The 25,959-nt window shown below is 33.7% G+C and overlaps 7 protein-coding genes across 9 annotated transcripts; 4 read left to right on the forward strand and 3 right to left on the reverse strand.

Annotated features, from left to right (window-relative positions):
* Nucleotides 1–142: 142 nt before the first annotated feature.
* On the reverse strand, nucleotides 143–2,914 carry LOC113497122 (syntaxin-5). Its single transcript, XM_026876512.1, has 3 exons — nucleotides 2,324–2,914; nucleotides 1,914–2,122; nucleotides 143–1,731 (listed from the first exon to the last, which is right to left on the reverse strand). The coding sequence occupies exons 1-3, from the start codon at nucleotides 2,742–2,744 to the stop codon at nucleotides 1,273–1,275; spliced, it is 1,089 nt and encodes a 362-aa protein (XP_026732313.1). The 5' UTR covers nucleotides 2,745–2,914; the 3' UTR covers nucleotides 143–1,272.
* A 221-nt stretch (nucleotides 2,915–3,135) lies between these two features.
* LOC113497123 (magnesium transporter NIPA2) lies at nucleotides 3,136–5,008 on the forward strand. The gene is made up of 3 exons (XM_026876513.1): nucleotides 3,136–3,870; nucleotides 3,940–4,082; nucleotides 4,163–5,008. The coding sequence occupies exons 1-3, from the start codon at nucleotides 3,666–3,668 to the stop codon at nucleotides 4,859–4,861; spliced, it is 1,047 nt and encodes a 348-aa protein (XP_026732314.1). The 5' UTR covers nucleotides 3,136–3,665; the 3' UTR covers nucleotides 4,862–5,008.
* Nucleotides 5,009–7,204: 2,196 nt separating this feature from the next.
* LOC113497376 (pre-mRNA-processing factor 40 homolog A) lies at nucleotides 7,205–14,464 on the forward strand. 2 transcript variants are annotated; one of them, XM_026876915.1, is made up of 18 exons: nucleotides 7,205–7,451; nucleotides 7,577–7,801; nucleotides 8,008–8,181; nucleotides 8,275–8,423; nucleotides 8,546–8,700; nucleotides 8,813–8,940; nucleotides 9,025–9,173; nucleotides 9,262–9,373; nucleotides 9,554–9,679; nucleotides 9,864–9,993; nucleotides 10,285–10,391; nucleotides 10,551–10,656; nucleotides 10,922–11,151; nucleotides 11,295–11,492; nucleotides 11,607–11,711; nucleotides 11,867–12,004; nucleotides 12,582–12,742; nucleotides 13,367–14,464. In XM_026876915.1, exons 1-18 carry the CDS (start codon nucleotides 7,449–7,451, stop codon nucleotides 13,455–13,457), a joined length of 2,487 nt encoding a protein of 828 aa, XP_026732716.1. In that variant the 5' UTR covers nucleotides 7,205–7,448; the 3' UTR covers nucleotides 13,458–14,464. The 2 variants fall into 2 exon arrangements, with proteins under 2 accessions (XP_026732716.1, XP_026732717.1); XM_026876916.1 differs by having other exon boundaries at nucleotides 7,209–7,451; nucleotides 8,026–8,181.
* A 1,192-nt stretch (nucleotides 14,465–15,656) lies between these two features.
* LOC113497351 (jerky protein homolog-like) lies at nucleotides 15,657–17,349 on the forward strand. Its single transcript, XM_026876880.1, has one exon. It carries the CDS (start codon nucleotides 15,858–15,860, stop codon nucleotides 17,322–17,324), a length of 1,467 nt encoding a protein of 488 aa, XP_026732681.1. The 5' UTR covers nucleotides 15,657–15,857; the 3' UTR covers nucleotides 17,325–17,349.
* Nucleotides 17,350–17,413: 64 nt separating this feature from the next.
* On the reverse strand, nucleotides 17,414–22,274 carry LOC113497350 (WASH complex subunit 4). 2 transcript variants are annotated; one of them, XM_026876879.1, is made up of 6 exons: nucleotides 22,130–22,274; nucleotides 21,727–22,045; nucleotides 21,247–21,413; nucleotides 20,373–20,860; nucleotides 17,782–19,917; nucleotides 17,414–17,693 (listed from the first exon to the last, which is right to left on the reverse strand). In XM_026876879.1, the coding sequence occupies exons 2-6, from the start codon at nucleotides 22,002–22,004 to the stop codon at nucleotides 17,487–17,489; spliced, it is 3,276 nt and encodes a 1,091-aa protein (XP_026732680.1). In that variant the 5' UTR covers nucleotides 22,005–22,045; nucleotides 22,130–22,274; the 3' UTR covers nucleotides 17,414–17,486. The 2 variants fall into 2 exon arrangements, with proteins under 2 accessions (XP_026732680.1, XP_026732679.1); XM_026876878.1 differs by having other exon boundaries at nucleotides 21,727–22,274.
* A 326-nt stretch (nucleotides 22,275–22,600) lies between these two features.
* LOC113497581 (TATA-box-binding protein) lies at nucleotides 22,601–24,275 on the reverse strand. Its single transcript, XM_026877171.1, has 4 exons — nucleotides 23,782–24,275; nucleotides 23,474–23,604; nucleotides 22,966–23,209; nucleotides 22,601–22,878 (listed from the first exon to the last, which is right to left on the reverse strand). Exons 1-4 carry the CDS (start codon nucleotides 24,052–24,054, stop codon nucleotides 22,603–22,605), a joined length of 924 nt encoding a protein of 307 aa, XP_026732972.1. The 5' UTR covers nucleotides 24,055–24,275; the 3' UTR covers nucleotides 22,601–22,602.
* A 404-nt stretch (nucleotides 24,276–24,679) lies between these two features.
* Nucleotides 24,680–25,900, forward strand: LOC113497375 (eukaryotic translation initiation factor 3 subunit K). Its single transcript, XM_026876914.1, has 4 exons — nucleotides 24,680–24,829; nucleotides 24,976–25,195; nucleotides 25,355–25,574; nucleotides 25,708–25,900. The coding sequence occupies exons 1-4, from the start codon at nucleotides 24,777–24,779 to the stop codon at nucleotides 25,857–25,859; spliced, it is 645 nt and encodes a 214-aa protein (XP_026732715.1). The 5' UTR covers nucleotides 24,680–24,776; the 3' UTR covers nucleotides 25,860–25,900.
* Nucleotides 25,901–25,959: the final 59 nt, after the last annotated feature.

A 25,959-nucleotide genomic window follows, 5' to 3' on the forward strand; every position in this document is an offset into this window, starting at 1 on the left:
TTTTATTTACAAGTGATGAATATGATAAAGTTTAAGTATATTAGAACAATATTGTAGTAAAGCAAAAAGTAGGTACATGTTTTATAATAAAAATCTAATTGTCTTCACCTAAAGTGTTGTATTGGGTAGTGAAAAAACTATAAACATGATTAAAGTTATTTTATTTATAATATTTTACAAATCCCATTTGCATAAAATTTCAATTTTACTGTTGGATTTTCTATATTACATGTTTAATTGTGAGCTTATTAAGCGTCAACATTTTCTTTGTCAATGTAACAATACATTTTAAAGTTGCGTTTAGTGTAAATGTATATTATCCTACCCGTTTTATAATAAATAACTTTATGAGTTTACCAAGTTCCTTATCTTTCTTAGTGTGGCCTGTGAATCTGTGAAGCACCTTTTGCGATTAAACGATTTTATATGCTTTCTTAGCTACATTGGCTAGTCATTTATAATATTGAAACTAATTTTATGACCTCAAAGTTGAGATTGTAAGTTCATGGTGCATTCAGTTAAATCACCAGCAACCATTGTAAACAAACTATTATTTCACTCAGAAGCGGCGTATAACTTCTTGCAGAACACAGGCAGTTTTACGTTATGAATATACTTTTTCGATAATTTAATCTTATGCGTATTTACTAAGTTTATGATTGTTTGTTGACATCTTAAGAGTCCTCACAAAGTTGGTCGACCGCAGCGCAGCGGATTTGTTTAAGACATTCAAAAACTGAACTAAAATACTAAATGAAAAGCCAATTGTTTAATTATTACGGCTAAATTTGTTTCTAACGATCGTGCAATTAATACAAATAGTTTTTTGACTGTTTAAGAGTGTCATTAGAAAACCCGCTGCACTATGTCTCGCCAACAGCGCGGACCACATTAGCCCGTTTTATAATAATATAGTATAACAAAGTCATCAATGAACAAAATGGAATAAACAGAAAATTGATTCTTTTCTATAGCATTTAGGTGGCAAGTCACAAGCAGAGCGAATTTTATGATTAACCAATATAATTGGAACATTTCTATATAAACCTAACTTTTATACATTTTGTTGGGATCTAAATCACATACATGTTAACAAAAACATGAAACCAGAAGCTACCAAGTAACTTGCACAAGTGCTGGTAATTTTCTATTATTTATGAATTTGATGATCAGAGAGGAAATGATATTTTATTCACCAGTTTTTAATTACCCACAAATTTAATATAACTATATTTGAATATGATATATTTTTGCAATAAAACCAAAGCAACTTTAGGCCATGACAACAACAAAAAATATAAAAAAGAATATCAATACACCAAAAACTTTGAACATTAGAGCTCTGTTGCTAGTGATGCTTTGGAAGTATTTCATTATTTCTCTGTGGCCTGCTTCAACATTCATTTCTGCTTCTTGAATATTGGCATCAATCCTGCCAATAGCTTCATCCTGCTCTTTCACCATATGTGCTAGCTGTTGGAATATACCTCCTAACTCAACTATAGTACTCTCAATGTTATGCATTGTTTCAGCTCTTTGTTGCACATAAGTGTCTGAGTCATCCCTCATAGCTAATTGTTGTGTTTGCATGCTTGGTGCATCTCCAAGGTCAATACTGACATCATCTTGCTGCAGAAGAGATGGCACCTCCTTAACCAATGGAGCTACTCTTGAGAATTGTTCACGTCTGTTGTTCTGGTGTTTTAAATTTTCTGATCTGACTTCAAGAACCTAAAATATTTAAAAAACATGAAATATAACAATATGAAGGATAGTTGAAACATTGATCATCTGCAAATAAAGATTGTACTTTAATTTGTACTAATCTAATAAACAACAATTCATTTGATTACAATATGCTATGGTTGGGAAATTCTATATTATATTAAAATTACTTTACAAAAATTATTTACCTGTTTAAATTGATTGCTCATAGAAGCCAAACGTGATTGTAAAGCCAGCACAACACTGGATGAGTGACTGTGCATACTGCGACGTCCCCGAGGCATCTCACCCAGTCTTGCAATTTGCTGGTTAAGGGAACTCAAATCTCCTTTGATGATATAAGTGAGTTCTTGAATCTCAGTTGGTCGGTCATCAAATAATGATTTCTTCTTTGCCACTGATGAAACAACAAGAAATTATAAAACAAGCAGTACTGATAATGTTGAAAAATACATTAAAAAGAATAAATTATTTTGTTAAGAACCAATTTCACCATAACATCATAATTGTTTAAAGTAAGTTCGTAGTTCACTTAGATACTTTGTGTAATATATTTGGTGATTCATTCCCATAATGACACTTCATAATAAATACTTACACATAGCTAACTTTTCAAGTTTAGCATAGGTGCTGGTTATGTTCTTGCTAATAACTTTGGCCATGCTCATAAATTGAGAGTAAGTCTCAAGTATTTGGGCTTTTCTTTCATCCCTGACAACAGGCCTTGCCAAGGTCCTGCCTTGCAGACTCCGTACGGCTGATATAAATTCATTTGTCCTGTCTCTAGCAGCCATAACTGGCTCAAACACAAATTCCTGGAGAATATCAAATGTTATGTCGGTGTCAACAAAATGGTTAGACTGCACTGGCTTTACTTGTATTTTCGAAAACGGGTTGTATACACTAGTATTATTAGAAGCTTGAATCCCTTTTTTGTCTAATTTACTGTAAGAATCCAAATCGTTTTCCGAAGGTAATCTCTCTGTCACACCTCCGATGTTTCGCCGACGAGGGAGCATCGCATGCTATATTTTCGGTAACGTATATAAATTTGTTTAAGGATATAATTTACAACTCATTGATGGACAAGAGTAAAATCTATCATATAATAACACTCTAATTCACTGGAAACTCTATCGAAAACTTATGACAGCCAGCTGTTGTCAAACGAAGTGCAAACATGAAGTCGTGACGTGTCACATAACTTTAGTTCACTGTTCACTCCTGTTACCATAGAATTCAGTCTCATCTGTTTACTTTTAGTCAGAGAGTAAATAAAGGGGACTGAGAAAATCAATTACCTATCCAAATATAAAACCAAATATCATAATTTGCTCGAAATGTAGGATACAATTATTTTAACCAAAAATACTCGAAGTACTTGAATGTAGAAGCTGTACGAGCTATTTGTAGACAAAAGTCCGGTCAAAATCGGTTCAGCCAGTGGGTAAGACCAGTATAAACAGGCGGACGGAAATTGTATTTGTTTTTCTTTTTATGTACCGTATATATTCATATGCGTGTAGTAAAAAACTTAGTATCGTAGAGTGGAGTGTCTGTTTGTTTATTCAAATATATAATGTTGTTGATCTGTGTAGAATCTGTATTCTGTGGGAATTTTTGACATATTGGAATTGATTTTTGACTGTTTGTTTATCGGCAAAATTTATGTTTACAATTTTATATTCCTAAGAGAATTGACTAATAGCGTACTGAATTTCTAGCTTCTAGCTAACTTCATCATAAGATATTTTTCTCCAACGTTTAATATACTGTCATATCACAGATATTAGTTATTTATTTATCTGAAATTCAGCACCTTTCTTTTCCCTACGTAAAGCTCTGACTATTGACTAGTTTAAAAGCAAAATATAAATTATTTTATTGCTAATCTGTTGATGACATATGTGAGTAAAAAATAATTGTTTCAAGGAGATAAAATGAAGGGTTCCGATCATCAATATAATAGTTCTCACTTTTCAATCGGTCTTACCCTTGCTATCGCGTCTAGTGTATTTATTGGATCTAGTTTCATAATAAAAAAAGTTGCTCTAAAGAAACTCCAACTGTCTGGAAATGTTAGGGCCTCTGCTGGTGGTTTTGCATACTTAAGACAATGGCTGTGGTGGCTTGGTTTATTAACAAGTATGTAACTTAATTTAATAAACTTATGCTCAATTGAGCCATATCTAATAACAAATTTTTCATTTGTAGTGGGTATTGGTGAAGCTGCCAATCTACTTGCCTATGCATTTGCTCCAGCTGCTTTGGTGACTCCGCTTGGGGCTCTAAGTGTACTTGTTGCAGCAATCCTATCTTCAAAGTTCCTTAATGAGAAACTGAACTTCATTGGAAAAGTCTGTATGGTTTCTATTCATAGTAAATTGTGTTAAATTAACTTATCTTAATTATTCACTTTTTTAATTTCCAATTCCAGATTGCATGCTTGTTGTGTATCATTGGATCCATAGTCTTCGTGATACATTCACCAAAGTCAGAAGAAATTGATTCATTCAGTATGTTGGTTGATAAGCTGTTTGACTATTCATTTGTATCATATGTAGGATCAATATGTGTTATGAGTTTAATAATTAAATTTGTATTTGTTCCTCGTTTTGGTAACACAAACATTACTATTTATTTGTTACTATGCTCATCTATAGGTAGTTTGACAGTTGTGTCTTGTAAAGGTGTTGCTTTAGGTGTAAGGGAAAGTATTTCAGGAGAAGTTAACAATTTTTCTCATTATATGTTCTGGTTGTTGTTTTTAACAGCTGTGGGATGTATTATGGTTCAAATGAACTATTTGAACAAGTCTCTGGACATATTTAACACTAGTATTGTGACCCCAGTGTACTATGTCATGTTTACAATACTAGTCATTGTAGCATCAGGTATTCTATTCAAGGAATGGGATCACATGAGCCTTCCAGACATTATAGGATGTCTGTGTGGTTTTCTTATTGTTATTATAGCAGTATTTATGTTAAATGCATTTAAAGATTTTCAAATATCATTTAAGGACTTAAATCTAGACACTCGTCAGAGAAGATTAAATCAGAGTGTTGAAGGAAGAGATTCCTTACATAATAATGATAATACCTATGCACTAAATGCATATGCAAGACAATTATAGTATGAGTTTTCTCTTCACTATATTACATAAGAAGAGAAGTTGATAAAAGTACTTTCATACTTATTAGAAATACGCCTCAACACATTTGTTAGTGTAATAAGCACAAATAAAAGTACATTTTTATCTTGTGTCATAATATTTTTATGAAGCTAGTCTGTAATTAAATGATGTATGCTTCTAGTATTACTAATTTATTTATTTTTGATCTGTTTTAAGATAATGTAATCTATGTGATATAAAAATTAAAATAATATAGACTTTATATAACCCATTTTAATTTCCACTAGTGTATTTTGGTATTCAAATGCTCTTATAAATAATGTAAATGGTCATAATGACTAAAGAAATTGTCATTCCTTACATAATTAACAATCAGATATAAGCTAGATATCTATTCTATACTCTATATTTTTAGGTATTTAGAAAAGGCAAACAATACATCTGTTTATAAATGAGATTAAATACCAACCTAAATTACCACTTTTATTTACTTTGTATAAAAAGACACCACAACTTTTACCTTATTTAACTACCTAAACCAACGGAGTATAGATATCAGATCCCTGTTTACTTTTCATAGAATTTAAGTAGAGGTTTATCCTTGTGATATTACTGAATCATAATAATATATTCATCTTAATATATACATAAAAGAAGTTTTATTTTGTCATGTTAATAATATTGCTTTTAGAGTTACACATTCCTTATATTATGTTACAAAATGGGGTGCAATTGACATTCTGCAATATGTGCTATTCAATGAGTTTTCTAAGAGACTCAATGTGTTTGAGTTCAATAACAAATAAAATGCCATTAACATTAGGAATGCTTATAGTATTAAAATATTGTTTGAATGTCACAAGTACACTGTTACTGCATGATAAATAAATGTCCGGCATATTGGGCAAGTGCGTTGATATCCATACAAGCGTCTGCAGCAGTCTGTGCACAGGCAGACATGGCGACATGGCAGTGTCAGTACACACTTCTGGCGTTCTTGACATATCACACACAATGCATCAGCTGCACTGGCAGCATCATCTACTTCTTCTGAATTGAAATGCATTTCTCTCAGTCCTACATCTCTTCCATTAGCTATTTCTGTTATCATGCCTACATCAGAGTTTGTGAAATAATTATAAATAACATAATATAAATATAGTACATTTCTTATGAGTGACCAATACAACATAGTAACCTGATGTAATATTGATTCCTTAAAATGCACACATAAACGCACAATTATAATGGCACTTGTGATACCCATGAATGATTGAAAAGGCACTTCTGTTAAATAATTTGTAAACTTCAACAATGTCATGTAGGCATCTACTATTAAGTTCACAATTATTTCTCCAATATACTTAAAAACCGCTTTCAGAAGGGGAGGCAGGTGCACAGGTATAAATGTGATTATAAACCAAGAGGTATCACCTATTAGTATCACAGTATTTTTAAATAAAGTCATCAACTCACTAATTATAACAAACAGTGTTCGTATTAGCCAGTCTATTCCAGACAAAGCCGCACCGCATTTCACATAAATATTGTGCGAGACATCAACAACTCCATCCTGAATGTGAAAAAACTGATTGACTGCTGAATCAATTATCCCATTGGCTGAAGCTGGTATTTCTTCAGTAAATATTGCAACATTGTCATCGTAAACAATTTGAAAGAATACGACTATGCTTCTTAAAGTGCTATAAATTACAGATGAGATCCACGTTACTGCTAAAACTATTAATCTTCCAGTGAACGATGCTAATAGCAGAATATTTTGAAGCGTTGTAGCAAATACATTGATTACTTTAGCCACCAGTGAAATCATTTTAAAAATCGCATTATTGTTGTTTTGTATAAAAGGTAAGTTTCTTCTCTAATTCACTTTTTGGTGTCTGAAAATATAACAAAAATAACGATAATCTTCATATCTCTGTCAATGTCATAAAATTCCAAATTGGCAACTCGTACAAAACAGCTGATCTAGAGGTGCTCCACATCACAGTTTATTAAGTATTACTATTTCAGCTCACTTGACTATGCCATTGTGTTTGTGTCAAAGGTTTGTTTCTTTTAGAATTTGCTCAGATTATAACATTTTTATGAATTGATAAATTAAGTTGAAATAAATAAGATTCATCATTATTTATTTCAACTATATTATTTATTTTTTTTTGCACACCTGTTTCAAAATAAAAATTGTTGGGTATGGAACGTTGACCTCCTCTTTTTTGAAGTCGGCAATAAGTAATTCATTTAGTTAGATCTTCTAATTACCCGCAGATTTATCTGTTTTGTAGCGGTAATAATATTTGTCGCCAAACAAGATTTTTATTTCAACTGCGATAAATTACTTTATCTGTGGAATTTTTTAATGACGAATCCTTCAATCAATCCATTGATGCTACAATCTGAATGCCAATCAATGTAATGAATCTTGTCAAAAGTAAATAAAAAATCTGCTGTTTGGTGTTTTGTGAAAAAACTCGTCTTCATGTTTTTGATGTTAGTGCGGAACTGTAATTGGAGTTTAGGACACTGAATGTGAAGAACTTTCATTTGTTTAAAACAATATTTCGTTAAAATGGTGAGTTTTTAGGTTATGTCAAAAATCAATCAAATAAAGCCTACAGATTTGTGACAAAAACATTTGTATGTTTTACGTTTTGTGTTGTGCTTATCATTCCGTAATGAAGTCGTGTTAATTTTCAGGAGCCGCCCAATAGTGGGACCAGTTCGCCTGGTCTTATCGGTTCTGGGCCGTTAATGCCTCCGGCTATGCTGGGTGGACTACCACCGCCGATGCCACCTGCAGTGGGTATGCCTCCTGTGCCTGGTATGCCGCCGAACATGGGTGGCATGCCTCCGCCTATGGGGTTTCCTCCAATGATACCACCATTTTCTATGCCTCCTCCTGGGTTTCCTGCATTTAAACCTGTAAGGTTACTTATGATTTTTTTATGCTTTTTTTCTGTTATGGCCATTTGTATGGACTGTTTATTAAAGTGCATGCTTAGAGGTTTATTCATTTGCTATTATTTAAATATCTTTAGAAGTAATATTTTAGTCTAAGTTTCAAAATTCTACTCAAAATGTTATGCTAACTAATAGTGTAGTGTATTTATTGACTAATGATTTGAAAGAGTGTTTATCAACCACAGGATATGAATGCTCCTGCACCGGATGTGGCTCCAATGGCTAACCAGAGCAGTCCCTGGTCTGAACACAAAGCTCCTGATGGAAGAACATATTACTATAACTCTGTCACTAAGCAAAGTCTTTGGGAGAAACCTGATGATTTGAAAACTGCTGCAGAAGTATGTATTTCTAATATTTTTCAGGGAATGAAAAATAAAGTAGTGTTTTATATTGTTGTCTTAAAATGAATCCTTACTACTTCTTTTTTGCAGAAATTACTGTTAGCCTGTGTTTGGAAGGAATACACAACAGATGCTGGCCGTGTGTATTATCATAACATCGAAACTAAGGAGTCCAGCTGGATTATACCTAAAGATCTTCAGGAGATCAAGGATAAAATAGCTGCAGAAGAAGCTGCCCAGTAACTTGTTTTATTGTTTAGCAATCAATTTTATTTATTTGGACACTATTTTACTTTATTAAATTTCAAATTTCTTTTTTGACGTTTTGTAAGATAATATATGCTACTTAAACATATTTCAGGGCTGCTTTAAGTGCTGAAGTAACTCCTGGAGAAGTCCCTTTACCAGCTTCACCATCTAACCAAACTGGAAGCTCAGCTTTAGATGAGGCAATGGCCAAAACCCTTGCATCTATAGATACAAACCTTGCCAACTCTATACCCATCCCTGAAGAAAGTGAGTCTTAGTATTAACTAGATTTTTTTAATATAAATATTTCAATATGCAGTTGACTGAAAGGTTTTAATTATTGCCAGTTATTCAGAATCTTGCTATAATACTTTTTAAGGTAAACCTGAAGAAATGTCAGCACCCATGCAAGGCAACAATACTGATAATGTGGAAATTCAGCCAGAAATGCAGTATAAAGACAAGAAGGAGGCTATTGAAGCTTTCAAAGAACTCCTTAAGGATAGGGTAAGAATGAGAAAAATGTGAAATTAAATTAGTTACCATTAGACATTGTAATATCTGCTTTATAAAAAAAGTTTGTTTTTTCAGAATGTGCCATCAAACGCTACATGGGAACAGTGTGTAAAAATCATATCAAAAGATCCTAGATATACAGCATTTAAGAAGTTAAATGAAAAGAAGCAAGCATTTAATGCCTACAAAACTCAGAAATTGAAAGATGAAAGAGAGGAACAAAGGTAAATTATTAAATGATTTCAAACAAAACGCAATGTTTTATAAAAAAATCTAATAGTTGTTATACATAAAAGCATTTTTTATTTTCAGATTAAAAACTAAGAAAAATAGAGAAAACTTAGAAGAGTTCTTGTTAAGTTGTGACCGTGTGACATCATTAACAAAATATTACAAATGTGAAGAGATGTTTAGTAATCTTGAGGTAAGTAAAAAAAAAAAAGCCATTAAAAGTAAAATTCCCAACTACTTTATTAAGACTGAAAATAATTCAATAGTTACAAAGATTTTATGTAGTTTGATTCTTAATAGATCTTATAACCCTTCTAGTTTTACAATGTAACTACTATGCCATCCCATTAAATAGTATTTTCTTTTGTCCTAGATATGGCGGTGTGTTCCCGAATCGGATCGAAGAGATATATTTGAAGATTGCATATTTACTATCACGAAAAGAGAGAAGGAAGAGGCAAAGACTTTGAAAAAACGCAATATGAAAATGCTGGCCCAGGTAATACAAAACAAATACTTAATGAAATTACTTATAATTCGTTCATATTTACATACTTTGTTGATTATAAATTCAATTTTTGACTTAGTAATGAACTGTGTTACATCTCAATGTAACTGTTAATTCTTTAAAACACCTGATTTTGGATTTTGGTTCAAATAAATAATTTCATATGATGTTGCAGGTTTTAGAAAATATGAGTGAAATTACTTACAGTAGCACATGGAGTGAAGCACAGGTGTTATTATTAGAAAACTCGGCTTTCAAAAACGATGTGAGTTTGTTAGGCATGGACAAAGAAGATGCTCTCATTGGTATGTATTTGAGTCACCATTTGTAAAACCGTACAACCTACCACCCTGCACACGATCAAACTATCCTAGGTCCATACTGTTCTCAAATATAACATACCATCGGTCAAAATGTAGGCATACTATGGAAGCAATAATCTATTGAGTATATTCTAATAATAAATATAATATATTGAATATTCCATTGATAAATGTTTTGTTACTATTTCTTATTATGTGCTCTTGTTTTTGGAGCACTCTCTGACGTTATTTTCGACCTCAAATTTGTTAAAGGATCTTTTTTTTATGTTTTAGTGTTTGAACAACATATCAGGAATTTAGAAGCCGAATATTTGCAAGAACGTGAACAAGTTAAGAAACGCAACAAAAGACAGCAAAGAAAGAACAGAGATAACTTCTTGGTAAGGACTAAGAGATAAAAACTTTTCGTTAATAATTTTATTTAATTAGAACTTGCAATTTAGTTCCTTTCTACCAATAGTAGCAAGTAGATAGTCATTATTTTTGTTAGTTTATGTGAATCTTGTGGGAACAATTTGTTCAAGAAGCGATAATTTCAGGTTTTGCTCGACACATTACATGAAGAAGGAAAACTGACGTCCATGTCATTGTGGGTAGAATTATACCCTGTTATATCTGCTGACATGCGATTCTCTGCTATGCTCGGTACGTATTTTTTAATTCCTATAACAGCTATTTCTAATAATGTAAAAAGGTGCAAGGTGCAGGTTAATGAAAAGACAGCATGCTGTTCTGTGGAGTTTGTTGCGTCTTCCTTCGTAACAGCTAGAAAACTGATTCTTAGTGACCTAATTTTCGATTTCTGACACAAAATTGAACACATTTGATTTACAATAATCGTATATTTGTAGATACAGATAAGACCCTTTTTTGTGCACGTAAATTAATTACCCACTTTCCTATTTCACAGGGCAAAGCGGATCGACGCCACTGGATTTATTCAAGTTTTATGTCGAGAATCTGAAAGCACGATTCCATGACGAAAAGAAGGTTATCAAAGAAATATTGAAAGAGAAGAGCTTCGATGTCAAGCCTGATACTACTTTCGAAGAGTTTGCCACTGTTGTCTGTGAAGATAGTAAGTCAGCATCTCTGGATGCTGGCAATGTTAAGTTAACTTATAATTCACTACTCGAAAAGGTACTTTCTACTCTTTGTTTTTTCTTTTTTCTTTTATAAAACGGGCAAATCAACTTAATGCTTTTTTCACATTTACATTGAAGTCCTGAGCAGCATTAAAATATTTATTTGGCATTTATTTATTCTTAATTTTTAAAATTTAGGCTGAAGCCAGGAATAAAGAAAAGATAAAAGAAGAATCTAAAGCTCAGAAGAAGATAGAAAGTGCATTTAAATGGGCCCTGACTGATGCCAACATAGATCACCAGCTTTCATGGAATGAGGTCAAAGAAAAGCTAGATCTCAGTGCTCCAGAATTTGCCGCTGTGCCCTATGAAGAGGACAGAGTTAGAATTTATAAGGTATGACAATGTTACTAGATAGTGTAGTTTAGAAAGTAGTACTTATAGAGATATAGTTATTATTCATACTTTATTTATGTGTTTACAAATCAATCTATAATTTAAATTTTTCAGGACTTCCAACATGAGCAGGAAGAAAGTTGTATGCATTACCATCATCCGAAGTCCAGGAAAGCCAAGCGATCAAAGAAAAAGAAACGATCTCACTCCGCATCTCTGGTTTGTATTAAACCATATAACATATTGGTCCAAAACCATTAACAATATAAGTCGAATGTTGTTGCTGTCTGTAGTTCCAGATTGATAATAGGACTTACAAATAACGTAAATTACAACTCTAATCCAAGCTAACCTAGGTACATGTTTTATTTCAGTCGAGGTCGCGGTCTCCGTCTCCTATGCAAACGGCGCGCTCGCCGTCTCCAGTGCCGAGCCATGGCACTTGGACGTCAGATGAAGGCAGGAAACATAAGAAGTCTAAAAAGAAGCATCGCAAACACTCGCCCATTCCGGTAAGTTAATCTATATAACTATAAAGGATGTGCATTCTCACCCTATATGTATTTTTTGATCACTCTCTGGCTTTTCTTTTCATTTACCGTGTAAGAAAGTCCGATGGTACTTGGTAGCGGGCATCTTTTAAGCACATACGCTCCAAATTGGCCTATTGTGGCATAAAAGCGCAGATGTCTCCTGGGACTTTCGCAGGCTTCTGCGATGGAGCTTGGCGTAAAGAGCTCGTAAAGGCTTATGCTCTATGAGGCCGCGAGACAGCTTTGTTGAGGTTACTGGTAACAGCTCTCTGGACTGTCTGCGGCCGATCATATTGGCCCAGCTAATGTTGTGATTTTTGGAGGAAATCACGATCTTAACTGGCTTCCGCTATGCTGGTATAGTTTGTCTCATCGAATACATAGATATGATAGATTATGGACAGAGGGATAACGCCGGTGAATACACCAAGGATCAATTGTTGAGCTGAGAGATCTCCCTCTCTTATGATTTCACTCCTTGCAGGCAAGGTCCGATGGTTTACTGTGGTTTTAATAACATAATAAAAAAAACTAAAGTGTGATTTCTCTTGTTTAGAAATCGCCGACTCCAGAAGAGGGTGGTATAACGGATGACGAACAGCTGCGACATAAAAGCAAAAAATCCAAGCGTAGTGCGCCCTCCAGCCCTGAGGAAGAAGCACATGAACATGCGCATAAACCTAAAAAGAAGAAGGATAAAAAGGAAAAGAAGGAACGGTATGTAAATGCAATATATTCCCAGCTTTGCGTGCTATGAGGTACTATATTCCGCTAAGGCATAAAACTGACGAAATGACTAACGTGCAATTTTCGTATACTCTCTTGTTGTATATTCGGGTTTATGATATATGAAAAAAATAATTTAAATCGCATATGATATATTACATTTAGTTCATAGTCCCAGTCTTGTAGTCCACAATATAACGATTCTGTCTGCCCTGCTGCAATTTCCTTTAATTTTTATTCCAAACAGTAATTAAGAGAACAGTTCTTTACGGTAACATTAAAGAAAAATACACGAATAAATATAGCAGGTCCTAAAAGAAATGTATAGATGCTTATAAAAGGAAACCTTAAAAAGCTTGAAAAATCAATGTTCACGTACCGTTTTTTTGGCTAATACTAACTACCTAGGTTTATTTTAGTTTTCATTTTCTGTTAGTTTATTGAACATTGTATGGATGGGCCAGTTTAAAAGACTGTGTTCCTATTTCCGAACCTTATATTCTTAAATTTAGAGAAAGTGCCAATCTTCATCATAAAGTATATGTCAAAGTGTATACATATAAACCTTAATGACTAGAAAGTGGCTTAGGGGTTAAAAAGTATATTAAATTTCAGATCCAGTGGATCTACTGCTTGGAGTGATGCAGAGCTGGAATCTCGGCGAGCCGCTTTGCTGGCTCAGTTACACGAGCACGAGGCGGACTGACGTCGCGTTACCCACATCCACATCTTTAATGACTACCCGAAGGCGCCCGCTACTGCTAAGCCCGCCTCCACCGCAGTCACCGCTACTGTAACCGCTACAGTAACAGCTACCGTAACCGCTACCGTAACAGCTACCGCAACAGTCACGTCGCCGTCGCAGCTTGATGAACCGCTCCCACAGCATCCCGTCGACGTTGATGACGCTCAGCTCAACTCGGACGAATCATAGACAATCGTATACATTTTAACGTGAAGTTATTCGGAATCGTTAACTAAATATCAATAGTGCTAAACCGGCGTGTATTGTGAGTTACATGAAAATATGAACATTTAAAGCATTTGCTTATCAAGTTAATTTTAGTAAAAAATAGTGAGTGTTTTCTTCTCGATGTTATGAGTTATAAGTATTCCACAGACTGTATACTGTACGACAAGGAAAAATATTGTACTTTCTTTGATATTTTAGCAATAGTCATTTTTTGATGTCATCATGATATATTATTATCTTTCCCAGTGATTTCATAATATTTAGCATAAGCTGTTATTCAACTGTGCAACTCGTATTTTCTTACATAGATTTGTTTGCCAGACAAACATAACTAGAGTTGGTTATTGTTTATTATCTTCAGCTTACGTATGTAACCAGTAACCAATAGCAGACTTAGATTCAACAGAAACATTGTTACTCCTCGACATGGCGACAGTGCTACAAATGCTTAAAAATATTTCAATCTACAAATGCTTAAAGTCGTTTTACAATGATAGAAAAGCTGTATTTGCCATGGCGAATGGCGCGCTGATTGTTCGCTGCACCCTACATGAGTAACCGCAAATATAATTGGTTTCTTATCTGTAAATTACTCCATTAAATTGGAGCATTAACTTAGTTATTAAAATATAAGTACCTATTTTATATTGTATTTTAAACATGTGCAAGTTTAACAATCTACATTTGAATACTACATGATACAGTAGTTTTGAAATTATATGTTAGCATACATCGACTTACATATTGTTTTATTTATTACGACTACCTACTAACATTGACTTCGTACAAGTTTACCTTTGTTTTTTTATAAAAAGGTCACTACCTATACGGATTCATAGAGCCTAGTCTTGATTACGTACAGGGGTTAAAACACAGAGATATGTAGCAAATACATCTGGTGAGTAACAAAATAAGATCAGAAAATGTTTTATCCTTCTGCCTGTCTGCCAGACCAACGGGCGGATCTGATCAAACGTATGGACAGTGACCGCTTGTAAAGGTCTCCTTAGGAGCCAGCGAATGGACGACGCCGCCGTGGTCTGCCTACGAAGCCGTGGCGTGTTCACACATCACTACCCCTTGCCAGAACTAGTCACCAGAACCGGCCAGAACTAGTGCAGGGCTGTGGAAGAATTTGGTCTTCCGCGGCCCCACGCGTGCGAGTAGACACACCGCGGTCCCGCGGTGGTTTTAGCCAGCAAGAGTCAAGTACAAGAGGCATGTCCATGAGGATTTTCAGCCAGTTGAAAAAAAAAACAAGGAGTGGTAAGACGGTATAAACGGTTACGGCCAGGGCGGGTTCTATATGGCCAAAGAAATAGAATCGTGGAAGCATTTGGGAGTGGCCTTTGCCCAGCTGTGGGACACAGCGTCAGTTGATTGGTCATCAACGTGCCTATCGTCATGTCACAATATTTACAGCTTCCTGATACGTCTTTCAGGTAGCCTTATAAACAGGGTGTCGAAAGAAGTAGTAACGACTGGTTATGCAGAAAAGGACAGAGACTCCGAATTTTGGGATGTGGGAAATTCTTGGTAGAGAGTGGATTCTCTTGCGGAGGAGACGCGATTTTGTTACTGGTTTCGGGCAACAGAGGCCCAGCGTTGCCTCGGCCTGAATGATCGGTCAATAATCAGATTTACCGGACACATCAGGTGCGCTCATGGAGGTTTCACATCAAAAAACATTTGTTCTGAATTATAATAAGTTCAAAACGTTGAAAACACTTTTAAATCAAAATATAATGATTGCTATTGTCTAAATATCTTCTACCTGTGTTGACATAGTTTACTTATTGGTGTTTAAACGATTTATCTTCGAAGCTGGTAATGATTTAATTTTGTTGAAATTACACCCCTAAAAAACAGAATTGTTGATTGTTTGGTAATTTCTTGGTAATTCGCTCAATAGAATTTTGCCCGTATGGCAATCCAGCATTGTTCTATCAAATTTTGACATCTGACGTTTAATTTGACAAGTCTCTTTGAGTGTTGGTTGAGTGTTAGATATTTTCAACATTATGTTTTATGGAAACTTACTCGTATTTAGTACTTAAACAGGTCTTATTAAAAGTAATAGTGTTTAAATATTTACATTTAATAACCTGTTATTCTTAAACTATATATTTAAGTATGTCAATTTGGAGTTCTGGTCAGAAAAATGTGCTTGAGGATCAGTCAGACTTTATTGCAGGTTTCCCTAAGAAAAAACAAGCAAAAATCGACGCTACATTTAAATTACAAGTTATACAAGCCTTAGACAACGGTCAATGCAAGTCTGATGTAGCTAGAGAATATGGTGTTAATCTCCAGACTATAACAAACATATACAAACAGAAGGATACTACCATAAAGAAACATACACAGAAATACAAATTACTTAAAGAGGTTAGTAATCTAAATCTAGAACAAAATCTGCTGGATTGGTTTGATCAGCAATTCAAAAGTGGAAATACTGTCACTGAGGAACAACTCCGTAGTAAAGCAATGGATATTCTCAAAGGATTAACTCAAGAATTCACTTGTATTGACGACTGGTTGTCAAGTTTCCGCAGTCGGCACAATATATCAAAATATAACTGTGATAATGTGTGCAGCGAAAAAGGCAAAGAAGAATGGAAAAGATTTCTCAAAAGTTCAGACTCAAGGGATGTTTACCTTGGTGGTGTTTGTGCTTTATCACACAATCTGGATTACAATAGCTATTTAAATGGGCACCATGGAGATAGCTATGTATCATTATTATTTATAGTTAATAGCATAGGAACTGATAAACGAGAAGCAGCAGTTGTGGGAAAAGAGTTAATGGAAACGGAAGCACATGCCAGGAGCTTGCCAGTCACCTACTATTACTGTGCTAATTCACAAGTAAATTATTCTGTACTTCTTAGTTACTTAACAAAATGGGAAAGTGAATTAGTATCTAAAGGAAAATCTGTTACATTGGTATTAGATATACCAGACCACTTCATAAGAAATCTACATTTTGAAAACATTAGAATAGTAAGTACCAATAATCTGCAATATGTTACAAACATATTGGAAAAGGTTGTTGAATGTTTTAAATATCATTATAGAAGATTACAAATAAGTAGAACTTTAACATATGGAAAAGATAATTCATCATTTTTGGATTATTTACAAATGGTTGGTATGGCATTCTACAATGTGCCACCCAAGTTTATACAGAATCTATCATTCCCTCCTGGAGAAGGAAGTCTTTTCTTTAATGTTAAAGATGATACTGAGAGTGATCACAGTATATCACGGTGGTGTAAAATTTATAATGTACCACTAAATATAGATCAATGCCCAAGCTTACTAGATAAATATATATTTTGTGACAAAAAACTACCATGTATTTACTGTGGGCCATTGGATGAAAGTATGCAAGCCACTGAAGTGCTAGCTCACAAAGCTTGTCAGTCCACATCAAGTATGGAGGCCTACCAAGCTATGAAAAGACTTGTTTCCTATCTTCAAGGCGAGAGTGCGGGCGGGTCTATCATGAAATATGCCAAATACTTGGAAAACCATCTTGAATATGGAGCACTTCTGCAAATGCACCAAATTATAGCTAGTACAAATGATTCAATTTAAATAAAATATCATTTTTAATAGAAAATATATTTTATTGATCTCATTATAAATAGTATTTTATCTGTATTATGTATATATTTTAAATCATATTTAGGTAAATGTTAATCATATTATACTTAGGATTACTAGTTTACATATTGTATGGTTATTAAACTTATAGTATCATTTGAAAAATATTCTTGCACTTGTAAGACTGTAATACAGTAATTTGAATTCTTCCTCCAATGTTTTTAACTTTTTCTCAGTGAGTGCTAAAGCCTGTTGTAATTGCACAGAGCCCTTGTCTTGCTGCTCCTGAAGTAGTTTTCTTTCATTACTAATATGTTTCCAAATTGAGTCAAACCAATGAAGTGCTTCAAAATTAGTATCCTGAAATAGTTGAAAATGAAAAACGAATTAAACAAAAAAAAAAAAGCTATAAGTACAACATACAAAATATACATATATATTTTAGTACCTGATCCAATAATTTAAGAATATAGGCAACTCCCATTGCGAAGCCGTCGTCAGTAAATGCAGCACCGACCTTATTTTTCTTCGACATTTTATCTTTAGACAGTATCATATGTTCAACGAAATTCAAAGATAATGGTGGAATGATAATGTAGAAGTTCTTCAGATGAACGTTTTTAGGATTACGAAAAACTGGCGCAAAAACGTCAACAAGGAGTTTAAAATATTCCGTGCCTTGAATGAAGTTTGATATCAAATCATTAATATTATGATCCAAGTTTTCTGAAGATTTAATTGTTCCGGGTCCAAGAGTACTCTCCTCACACATTTCCTTGAAAGACACGACGTTATCCAGATTTGGTAAGAACAATGTTGCATCCGAACAACAGTGGCGACCTCCCGACCTAATCATCCTCACATATCCCATTGCATTTCCAATTTGACTTATCAAGTCGCGAAACAAATCTAAATAGCTTTGTCCATCGTCATTGCATCCTAAGACACGTATGCCTTTGTTAAATTTCTCAGCATTCTTGTAGGGATACATATTTCCGTTGGTGGCAGCAGTCTCTTTTAAAAGCCTCAGATCTTTTACCAATCTTGATTTGATATGTTCATCAAACATGAATTGAGAAAATATAAAAAACTTTTTCTTTAAGAATTGGTATGTAAAATTCACTGTAGTATTCATAATTCCAGTACCATGAGTCCTTATGGAGTTTGCAATATGCCTGATGTTAATAGAATTCAAATGTTTGTTGTTACTACTTTTCTCTATGAAAATCTGGTTGTTCAGGTTGTACAAGTATTTGGACACGAATATATGAATGTTTCGCATGATTTCTAACACATCCAAACCCTGTTCTAAAGTCTGAGTTGGTAAATTATCTTGAACAGTATTTAAATTGAATTTAAATTTTGCCATTTGTCGCATTTCGCCATAAGTTTTCCAATCTGACAAAACAACTGTTGTTAAATTGTAGTACATTGTAGATAGGTAATGTTCAACAGATGGGACTATGGACATGTAAAGACATTGGATTCTGAAATTATCTACGACTAACAGCAGTTTCTTAGTCATTTCAAATGTAAATGGATTAATTACGTCCAGCTGCAAATGTGAATGAATATGTAGACGTAAGTTGGTCTCTATATTCTGACTGGTGCTCTGTATAACTTCTTTCTCGATCATTGATTTCATATTATTAAGAAATTGCTGAAATTTTATTATGTCGTATTGTTTATCGGTTTTGTGTAGTAATACAATGCAGTCTTCCAAAACCATCAAAAAATATTTTAGTTTTAATGAATTTAATTGCATGCTGAAGTTCTGCTCGAAATAAATTGGAATTATATTTTGGTGCCACAACAACCAGGAGCAATTGCATAACTTTTCCATGGTATCCATAAAATTTGATAATGATTGAATCTTGTCAAGCAATTTGCCAAGCCTGACATAACTGTCTTCTAAGTAGGTTGAATCTGGTACAAAACTTAAAGCAACATGGGCTGCTATATTCCTTTCTATAGTTGATGCTCCCTTTAGAGCTCTCTCAGCTATCACCAGACAAGTCAACTCGTCGAGCCTTTTATTAGCATAATTCTTATCAGTCATCAAGGATTTTTTGACTTCTAGTATAGATGACGTAGATTGAAATATTAAATGCTGCAGTACCATATTTATAGATATAATAATTTGATTTCGATTGCGGGATAGCGCATTACCTAAAGTCTTTAACATATACATAATTTCAAACAATGTGATCAACATACTCTTAGGCAGTGGTATACCAAGTGCAAGATGCAAGTTGATCAACGTCAGCACTGAATGGTTTGTGCTGGATGCAATGTCCAGACCTTCCAGAAGTATTTTCGCATGCATGCTCATTTCAGCAGCACTGAGCTTATGATTGTTGGAAGAAAATGTCTCTTCAACATTAAGCACCCACTGTGTGCACAGGAAGTGAAGATTCGTAATGTCCTTTACTAAATTACTTTTCTTCATACTAATGTAAGCTTGGCGTGCTTTGATCATAGACTGTGACATTTTATCATGTTTTGCCCACTGCGAGGCCACGTGCCGTTGAAGAAATTGTTCCGGAAACCAAATTGTTGTTCCGATAACATGAATGCTGTGTGCCTGAAAAACAACACAGGAAAAAATATTATTAGGATTCACGCCAATCGCGGCGTCAAACAAATAGGCTAAAAGAAAAATTTAACACGTAAAGGCCATCTTGTGTATGAGCGCAACAACTCATTTATTTGTTGTTATAGAGACAACAAAAATACACCATCTGTGAAGATTTCAACTATTTAGCTATAACAATTAATGGGATACAGCCTGGTGACAAATGAACAGACAGATAGCAGACCACAGGAGTATGTAACAGTACAGGAACCTAAAATATTCAGTTGTTAAAATATTCCAGATTCAGTAGCAAGAAAGTAAGCAATTTGTGAGATTAGAGTTTTTTCTGTAAACTTTATTTCAATTGTAGGGAAAGCCTACAATGGAAATAAATTTATTTTGAGAGAAAGTGAGACACATTTTTACTGAATTCAATAGAGGCACCATGTCATCTTGCAACTCACCTTTGTATTCAAATCTAATAAAGACCTGAAAATTTTCTTGTCACTGTTACCAAATAAATGTGATGATAGTACATAAAGACCATTAACTTTAATGCATTTGTACATATTGTTAACATTAGGCTGCTCTTGTACTAATTTGTCCAAGTTTACTATAGCCTGTTTCAAATATTGACTGAATTCTGAAGTGACTAAAGAACAATTCTTATCAACCAGACTTCCTCTTAGCACTGTCAGGTTATTGAGACTCTTTTGGACAATGTCATCATTCATTATTTTTTTTGTAATATTATTTAAAGCTCCAACCATGGCCTGGAACTTTTCTTGTGTTAAGTCTAGATTTTCTGGTGTTTTGTTGAATGATTTTATGGATTTGCAATATTTATTCCAGTTGCTTATTAATGAAGTATTTGATATCAAAACTTCAAGTAATATGATAATGGTAAATAATTCCCCAATGTGGTTGATTATGAAGTGGAGTTGAATCCCATCTGAAAAAAAAGGTTTTTTCATTACATGGAACACATTTCCTTAGGTTCTTAAAAATGGTAAACAATCATGGTGTCTTTTTGTCTAAATAGTCAATTGAAAAATAAATAATCAACTGCAAAGAATTTGTACTGTAAACGGCAATAAAGATAACCAAATCAAATGTACCACTGAAATAAATCTTATCTATTTATTTAACATGTTTGGGTAAAAAGTTAAACCAAGAAACCAAGACCTTTTCTAAAGTACCTTACAAGAATGTAAGAATGGAATATGCTATGCTATGCTATGCTATGCTATGCTAATGTAAGAATGCAACTTGACTAAAACAATTTGTTCTTTATCATGTTACAAAAAATACTTCTAAAATAATGTAGGATTAACTTACTAATATTAATGGCACTCTTAGTAAAAACAGCAAACACTTGGCTGCAGAGGTTACGCAGAACATCATCACAGCGGGTAGCAAATGCACTCAGTCCACAAATTGATTCCATTTGTTTGCCAATGTCATTGCTATTGTACTCTTCATACACTGATAAAAAAATAAAATGCCTGCAAAACATTAAAACATTAACAATTTGTTAAGGAACTGTGCAAATAAGGTATTGATTAATATTTTTGTTTTTAAATAGTTTCAAATAAAAGCATGCATTTTTAACTTCTTAAAAGCTCACAATATGTATTTAAATCTGGTAATTAACAGTGGCTGTAAAAATATATTGTTTTTTTATATTTAATTTAGTTAATTCAGTGTCTTAGTTCATAATTAGAGACTGACAGAGATTGATGGAAGGAAGATGCATTTATTATTGTACAATTTTATTTATTCTACATGTATATAAAGTGTTACAAAAGATAAACATACTTTTCAAATGCTTCCTTTTTTAAAGCCACAACTTCGACACACAAAGAAGACAGCACACTTAATACTTTCGTCATTAAAGTATTATCTGACGATACTAAATCTGTAATTTGTATGAGTTCATTTGATGACATCGCTACTTGTATCGGCAAAAATGTCCTGTTTTCTTCCCAGTAGTCGCCTTTTAGTGGGCCAGTAAGATCTTGATATTGGGTCTTAAAAAACTGTCCATAACGTTTTAGAAGCCATGTTCCGGCTTCCTTTTCTATGTCGGACCTCATATTGTTATTTACACGAATACTTTTACACTTATAAACAGTCACTGAAACGGTTTCATTGGTAAGTGTGTATAATTACAAGTACTCGCACATTTCGATTAAGACCAGTACGAGTTAAAAAAAATTACCGAATCATGACGATATATTTTATACTTTTATTTAAAGTAAAAAAACCTGTGTATTAATGCAAACTGAGAATAAGTTCCAGCACTCGATTAGGAAACTTGTTTTTACTTCTTCAGCTGTCAGTTGTTGACAGATTATTTTTCTGAAAACTTTACGACTCACTTCAATTTCTAGGCTTTTGAGGAGCCCTTCTACGTATCCAGTATTTAAGCTACGCTGAGCCTACATTACATTTTATATATGAAAAGGCGTTTTAAGTTACAGTCTATTTCGTTGGTACGAATCTTTTATGTGCCTGATACTGGTATTTTCACATATATTATAATTTTTACTAATCGGCTCTTTGTGAAGTTTGTAATCATTCATGTATACTGATGTAGTACGATTCGAATTAAAATGAAATAAAAACAAAATATAAAATTTAAAAAATATGAACAAAATTTATTTAATTCACTTAAATAATACAACATAAACATTATTGCTTTTTAAAGCTTTTTAATATGGGATATATATTATCAAAGGCCTCATAAATTTCTTCTCGTACTTTTGCTCCTGTTAGGACCACCTTTCCAGACACGAAGATCAATAATACTATTCTTGGTTTTACCATTCTATAAATCAGTCCAGGGAATAGTTCGGGTTCATAAGAACTGAACTGACCATGTGTGAGTACCAAGCCCTCAAGCCTAATCGGGAACTTTACATCACAACTTCCAACCATGTTCTGGATTTTAAAGTCTAAAAATTTTGCCTAAAAATTAAAAAAGTACATGTTATTTAATGTTTTACAACAAGATTTTAATTTAATTTCTGTATTTATTTTAATTAACAAACTTACTGTAAAACCAAGTTTCTGTATAATTCTTGCATATTTTCGGGCCGCTAGTCGGCTATCTTCTTCACTCTTGGCACCAGTGCACACCATCTTGCCTGATGAAAATATCAAAGCTGTAGTCCTGGGTTCTCGTATTCTCATAATAACTGCAGCAAATCTCTTTGGGTTATATTCTGCATTTCTTGCGTGTAAAGCAATTTTTTTTAAGTCTAATTTACAATTTAGATTGACAGTTGATACAATATTTCTGAAAGAAAAATTACAAAGATAAGTAATGGTATACCTACTTAGATTTAGTAATCTGAGAAATTTAAAGCACCAAACTTTTTCCTTAAAGATTGCAATAAAACATTTTGTGTGTGCTTTGCTTGACATGGCATATGAATAAGACAAACATATCATTGTCCAACTTGAATATCCAAGAGACTAATAATTAAATTTGGTAATAATAATATCAGATGAAATAAACCAATTGTGAAACCTTGTTTCATAATTGTAAGCTGATACTCACTGTAATTGTGGTAAAATGCCAGGGTCTGCAGAATGTGGAGTCATGGGTGTCATGGGTGCTGGACTGGCTTGACTGAGCATCTGCTGGCCAGCCAAGCTGCCACTTGTAATCATCGGTGACATAAGGTTTTGCTAAAAAAAGAAGACACATGAAAATAACAACAAGATAGGGATTATGAGAGTGTACATTGGAAGTGTAGTTTTTGGTATCATTGTCAAAGTTAAACAATCCACATTGTTTAAATGTCCATAAGTAAGGTTGGACTTACTGATAGTAACCAAATATAATTACTAATAGAAAATAATTACTGGTGTCTGAGGCTGCATCATTTGTTGAGGTGTGGCATAACTGGCGGCTGGTGCGTAAGTATGAACTGATCTTTGAGGAGTTCCCATTAATGATGAGCCGAATCCGACAAGTGGTGATGAACCCATCGCAGCTAAGGAATGTTGTTGTTGCTGTTGTTGGTGCTGATGCTGCTGTTGCATAGCATTTGGCAAGATCTGCTGGTCCTCTTCAGGCTGATGTAAAGGAGTGCCTATCCCAGGTATGTTATACGGGCTTGGTAGCATTTGATCCATTTTTCTGTTTGTTTTCTAACTTCGATTTTAAGTAACAAGTCAACGTCGAACTTCGTCCAATTTATTAAGTTTATGCCAGTTTTTCATATAATATATAATGGAACTTAATTTTTTGCGCCAGTGTTTCAAATAATAAGTTAAAACACCGTGTTACAGTTTGTTGTAAAGCGACAACACAAGTTACCTCCAACCACCACCGATTAATATTTGTGTCAACGTCAAGTAACTGTCAAACGACTGTAACTGACGGATTTTTACTTCTTAAATCGGATTTGATAAGCTATTAAATGAATTTCAACCTACATTCTGATAAGAAATCTGAATTTAACCAACTATTGCCTAGGATTTATAGTTTGCTGATATCAGTATTTATTCAGAACTACAAGATCCATATAAAATTAAAAGGTTTAATATTAAATGTTGCATCAAAAATAAATTTCTAACTGGATTTGTGTCTTTGAATTGGTTAGGTAATTAGCTCAGCTAAGCATTTTACTTCATTTAGAGAAAATTGGAATTTGTTTTTCAAAAGAAAGAAAACTTGTATTTTTTGTAATAGACATATTTTCAAAAAATATGAACTTTTTCTGTGGTCAGCGAGCATGAAAACTTTGAATGACATTGTCTGCTGTCACTGTCAATCGTGTTGCAACTCTTGATGCCACGCTCGTAGTACATTTATTTTTATTTTCTGTGTTAGATTGTATTAAAAAGACTTAAAAATGGCTGAGACCATGAAGCAAACAGTTGCAACAATATTAAAAAGTATTGAAAGGTAATAAGAGATGTTAATTTTTGATCTGTGAAAGGTTATGTTCACGTACATCGACGCTACGTTACTGTACTGAAACATACACACCTTACGATACAGTTTATTTAATTCTTAAAGAGTTGCTATTCAATACATGCTATACTTTTCAGATACAACCCTGCCAATCTACAAACTTTAGAGAGGTATGTAGAGATGCAATCAAGAGAGAACACATATGACTTGGAAGCAAATTTGGCAGTCCTCAAGCTGTATCAGTTCAACCCAGAAAAGTTCAACGCCGATATCACATGCCAGATCCTATTGAAGGCCTTGACTAATTTCCCACACACAGATTTCACTCTGTGCAAATGTCTGCTTCTTGAATCTGTGGTAAATATACTAATTGGTATTGTTATAATTCTGTGCCAGTGTTAACACACCACTCAAGTAAATGCGAATATGTTGCTTGATGAATTACATTAAAGTAATAATGAATAAGTGTAAATGAAAGATTTTTCTCAATAGTTTAAAAAAATATATTTGTTTCAGGTGGAAAATGAAACAATTTCACAAATCAAGTATTTGGCTGATATTCTAGAGCAGTGTGACTTTGCACAGTTCTGGAACCGGGTTCACCAGATGCCTGAACTATGTAACAGAATCAGTGGGTTCCATGACTCCATCAGAAAATTTGTGTGCCATGTTGTTGGAATCACGTTCCAGACCATTGATAAGAACAACCTTGCTAATCTACTGGGAGGAATTGAGGGTCAGTATCATATTGAATAAATAAGTATTTTGGCTAGTAATTAAAAAATTAATTGAATAGAAGTGTATTTTCTTCAAATGAGTCTCGGATTCATAATTTAATGTTCTAAAATTTATTGTATTTTTTTTTGTAGATGTTGCATTGAAGCACTGGGTTAAGAAATATGGATGGAGAGACGATGGGAACCTCATCTTTATTGCCAATCAGGATGAAAACATTAAGACTAAAAATATTACTGAAAAGATTGAGTTTGACCATCTTGCTCCACTTATGGCTTTGTTGTAAACCTTATGCAACTACACTGAATAAATTCTAAAATAAAATAATTGTGTAATTTCTTGCTCTGATAACTTCAGTAGTTACCTTATTATGCATGTTGTTTAGA

The sequence above is a fragment of the Trichoplusia ni genome, chromosome 9, assembly GCF_003590095.1.
Source record: "Trichoplusia ni isolate ovarian cell line Hi5 chromosome 9, tn1, whole genome shotgun sequence".
In the NCBI taxonomy this organism is placed as follows: Eukaryota; Metazoa; Arthropoda; class Insecta; order Lepidoptera; family Noctuidae; genus Trichoplusia; species Trichoplusia ni.

Excerpts from the sequence above, each read along its gene's own strand:
- LOC113497122 (XM_026876512.1), bottom strand. The coding sequence starts at position 2,744 with ATGCTCCCTCGTCGGCGAAACATCGGAGGTGTGACAGAGAGATTACCT. Across the intron at positions 2,123-2,323 it reads ACTTGAAAAGTTAGCTATGT|TGGCAAAGAAGAAATCATTA; the intron begins GTAAGTATTTAT and ends TTGTTTCATCAG. Across the intron at positions 1,732-1,913 it reads TGAGCAATCAATTTAAACAG|GTTCTTGAAGTCAGATCAGA; the intron begins GTAAATAATTTT and ends TAAATATTTTAG.
- LOC113497123 (XM_026876513.1), top strand. The coding sequence starts at position 3,666 with ATGAAGGGTTCCGATCATCAATATAATAGTTCTCACTTTTCAATCGGT. Across the intron at positions 3,871-3,939 it reads GTGGCTTGGTTTATTAACAA|TGGGTATTGGTGAAGCTGCC; the intron begins GTATGTAACTTA and ends TTTCATTTGTAG. Across the intron at positions 4,083-4,162 it reads AACTGAACTTCATTGGAAAA|ATTGCATGCTTGTTGTGTAT; the intron begins GTCTGTATGGTT and ends TTCCAATTCCAG.
- LOC113497376 (XM_026876915.1), top strand. Across the intron at positions 8,424-8,545 it reads GCTGCAGAAGAAGCTGCCCA|GGCTGCTTTAAGTGCTGAAG; the intron begins GTAACTTGTTTT and ends AACATATTTCAG. Across the intron at positions 9,994-10,284 it reads CAAAGAAGATGCTCTCATTG|TGTTTGAACAACATATCAGG; the intron begins GTATGTATTTGA and ends TTTATGTTTTAG.
- LOC113497351 (XM_026876880.1), top strand. The coding sequence starts at position 15,858 with ATGTCAATTTGGAGTTCTGGTCAGAAAAATGTGCTTGAGGATCAGTCA.
- LOC113497350 (XM_026876879.1), bottom strand. The coding sequence starts at position 22,004 with ATGAGGTCCGACATAGAAAAGGAAGCCGGAACATGGCTTCTAAAACGT. Across the intron at positions 21,414-21,726 it reads AAAAAGGAAGCATTTGAAAA|GCATTTTATTTTTTTATCAG; the intron begins GTATGTTTATCT and ends AATGTTTTGCAG. Across the intron at positions 19,918-20,372 it reads TATTAGATTTGAATACAAAG|GCACACAGCATTCATGTTAT; the intron begins GTGAGTTGCAAG and ends GTTGTTTTTCAG.
- LOC113497581 (XM_026877171.1), bottom strand. The coding sequence starts at position 24,054 with ATGGATCAAATGCTACCAAGCCCGTATAACATACCTGGGATAGGCACT. Across the intron at positions 23,605-23,781 it reads TGATGCAGCCTCAGACACCA|CAAAACCTTATGTCACCGAT; the intron begins GTAATTATTTTC and ends TTCTTTTTTTAG. Across the intron at positions 23,210-23,473 it reads GGCATTTTACCACAATTACA|AAATATTGTATCAACTGTCA; the intron begins GTGAGTATCAGC and ends TTTTTCTTTCAG.
- LOC113497375 (XM_026876914.1), top strand. The coding sequence starts at position 24,777 with ATGGCTGAGACCATGAAGCAAACAGTTGCAACAATATTAAAAAGTATT. Across the intron at positions 24,830-24,975 it reads ATATTAAAAAGTATTGAAAG|ATACAACCCTGCCAATCTAC; the intron begins GTAATAAGAGAT and ends TATACTTTTCAG. Across the intron at positions 25,575-25,707 it reads TCTACTGGGAGGAATTGAGG|ATGTTGCATTGAAGCACTGG; the intron begins GTCAGTATCATA and ends TTTTTTTTGTAG.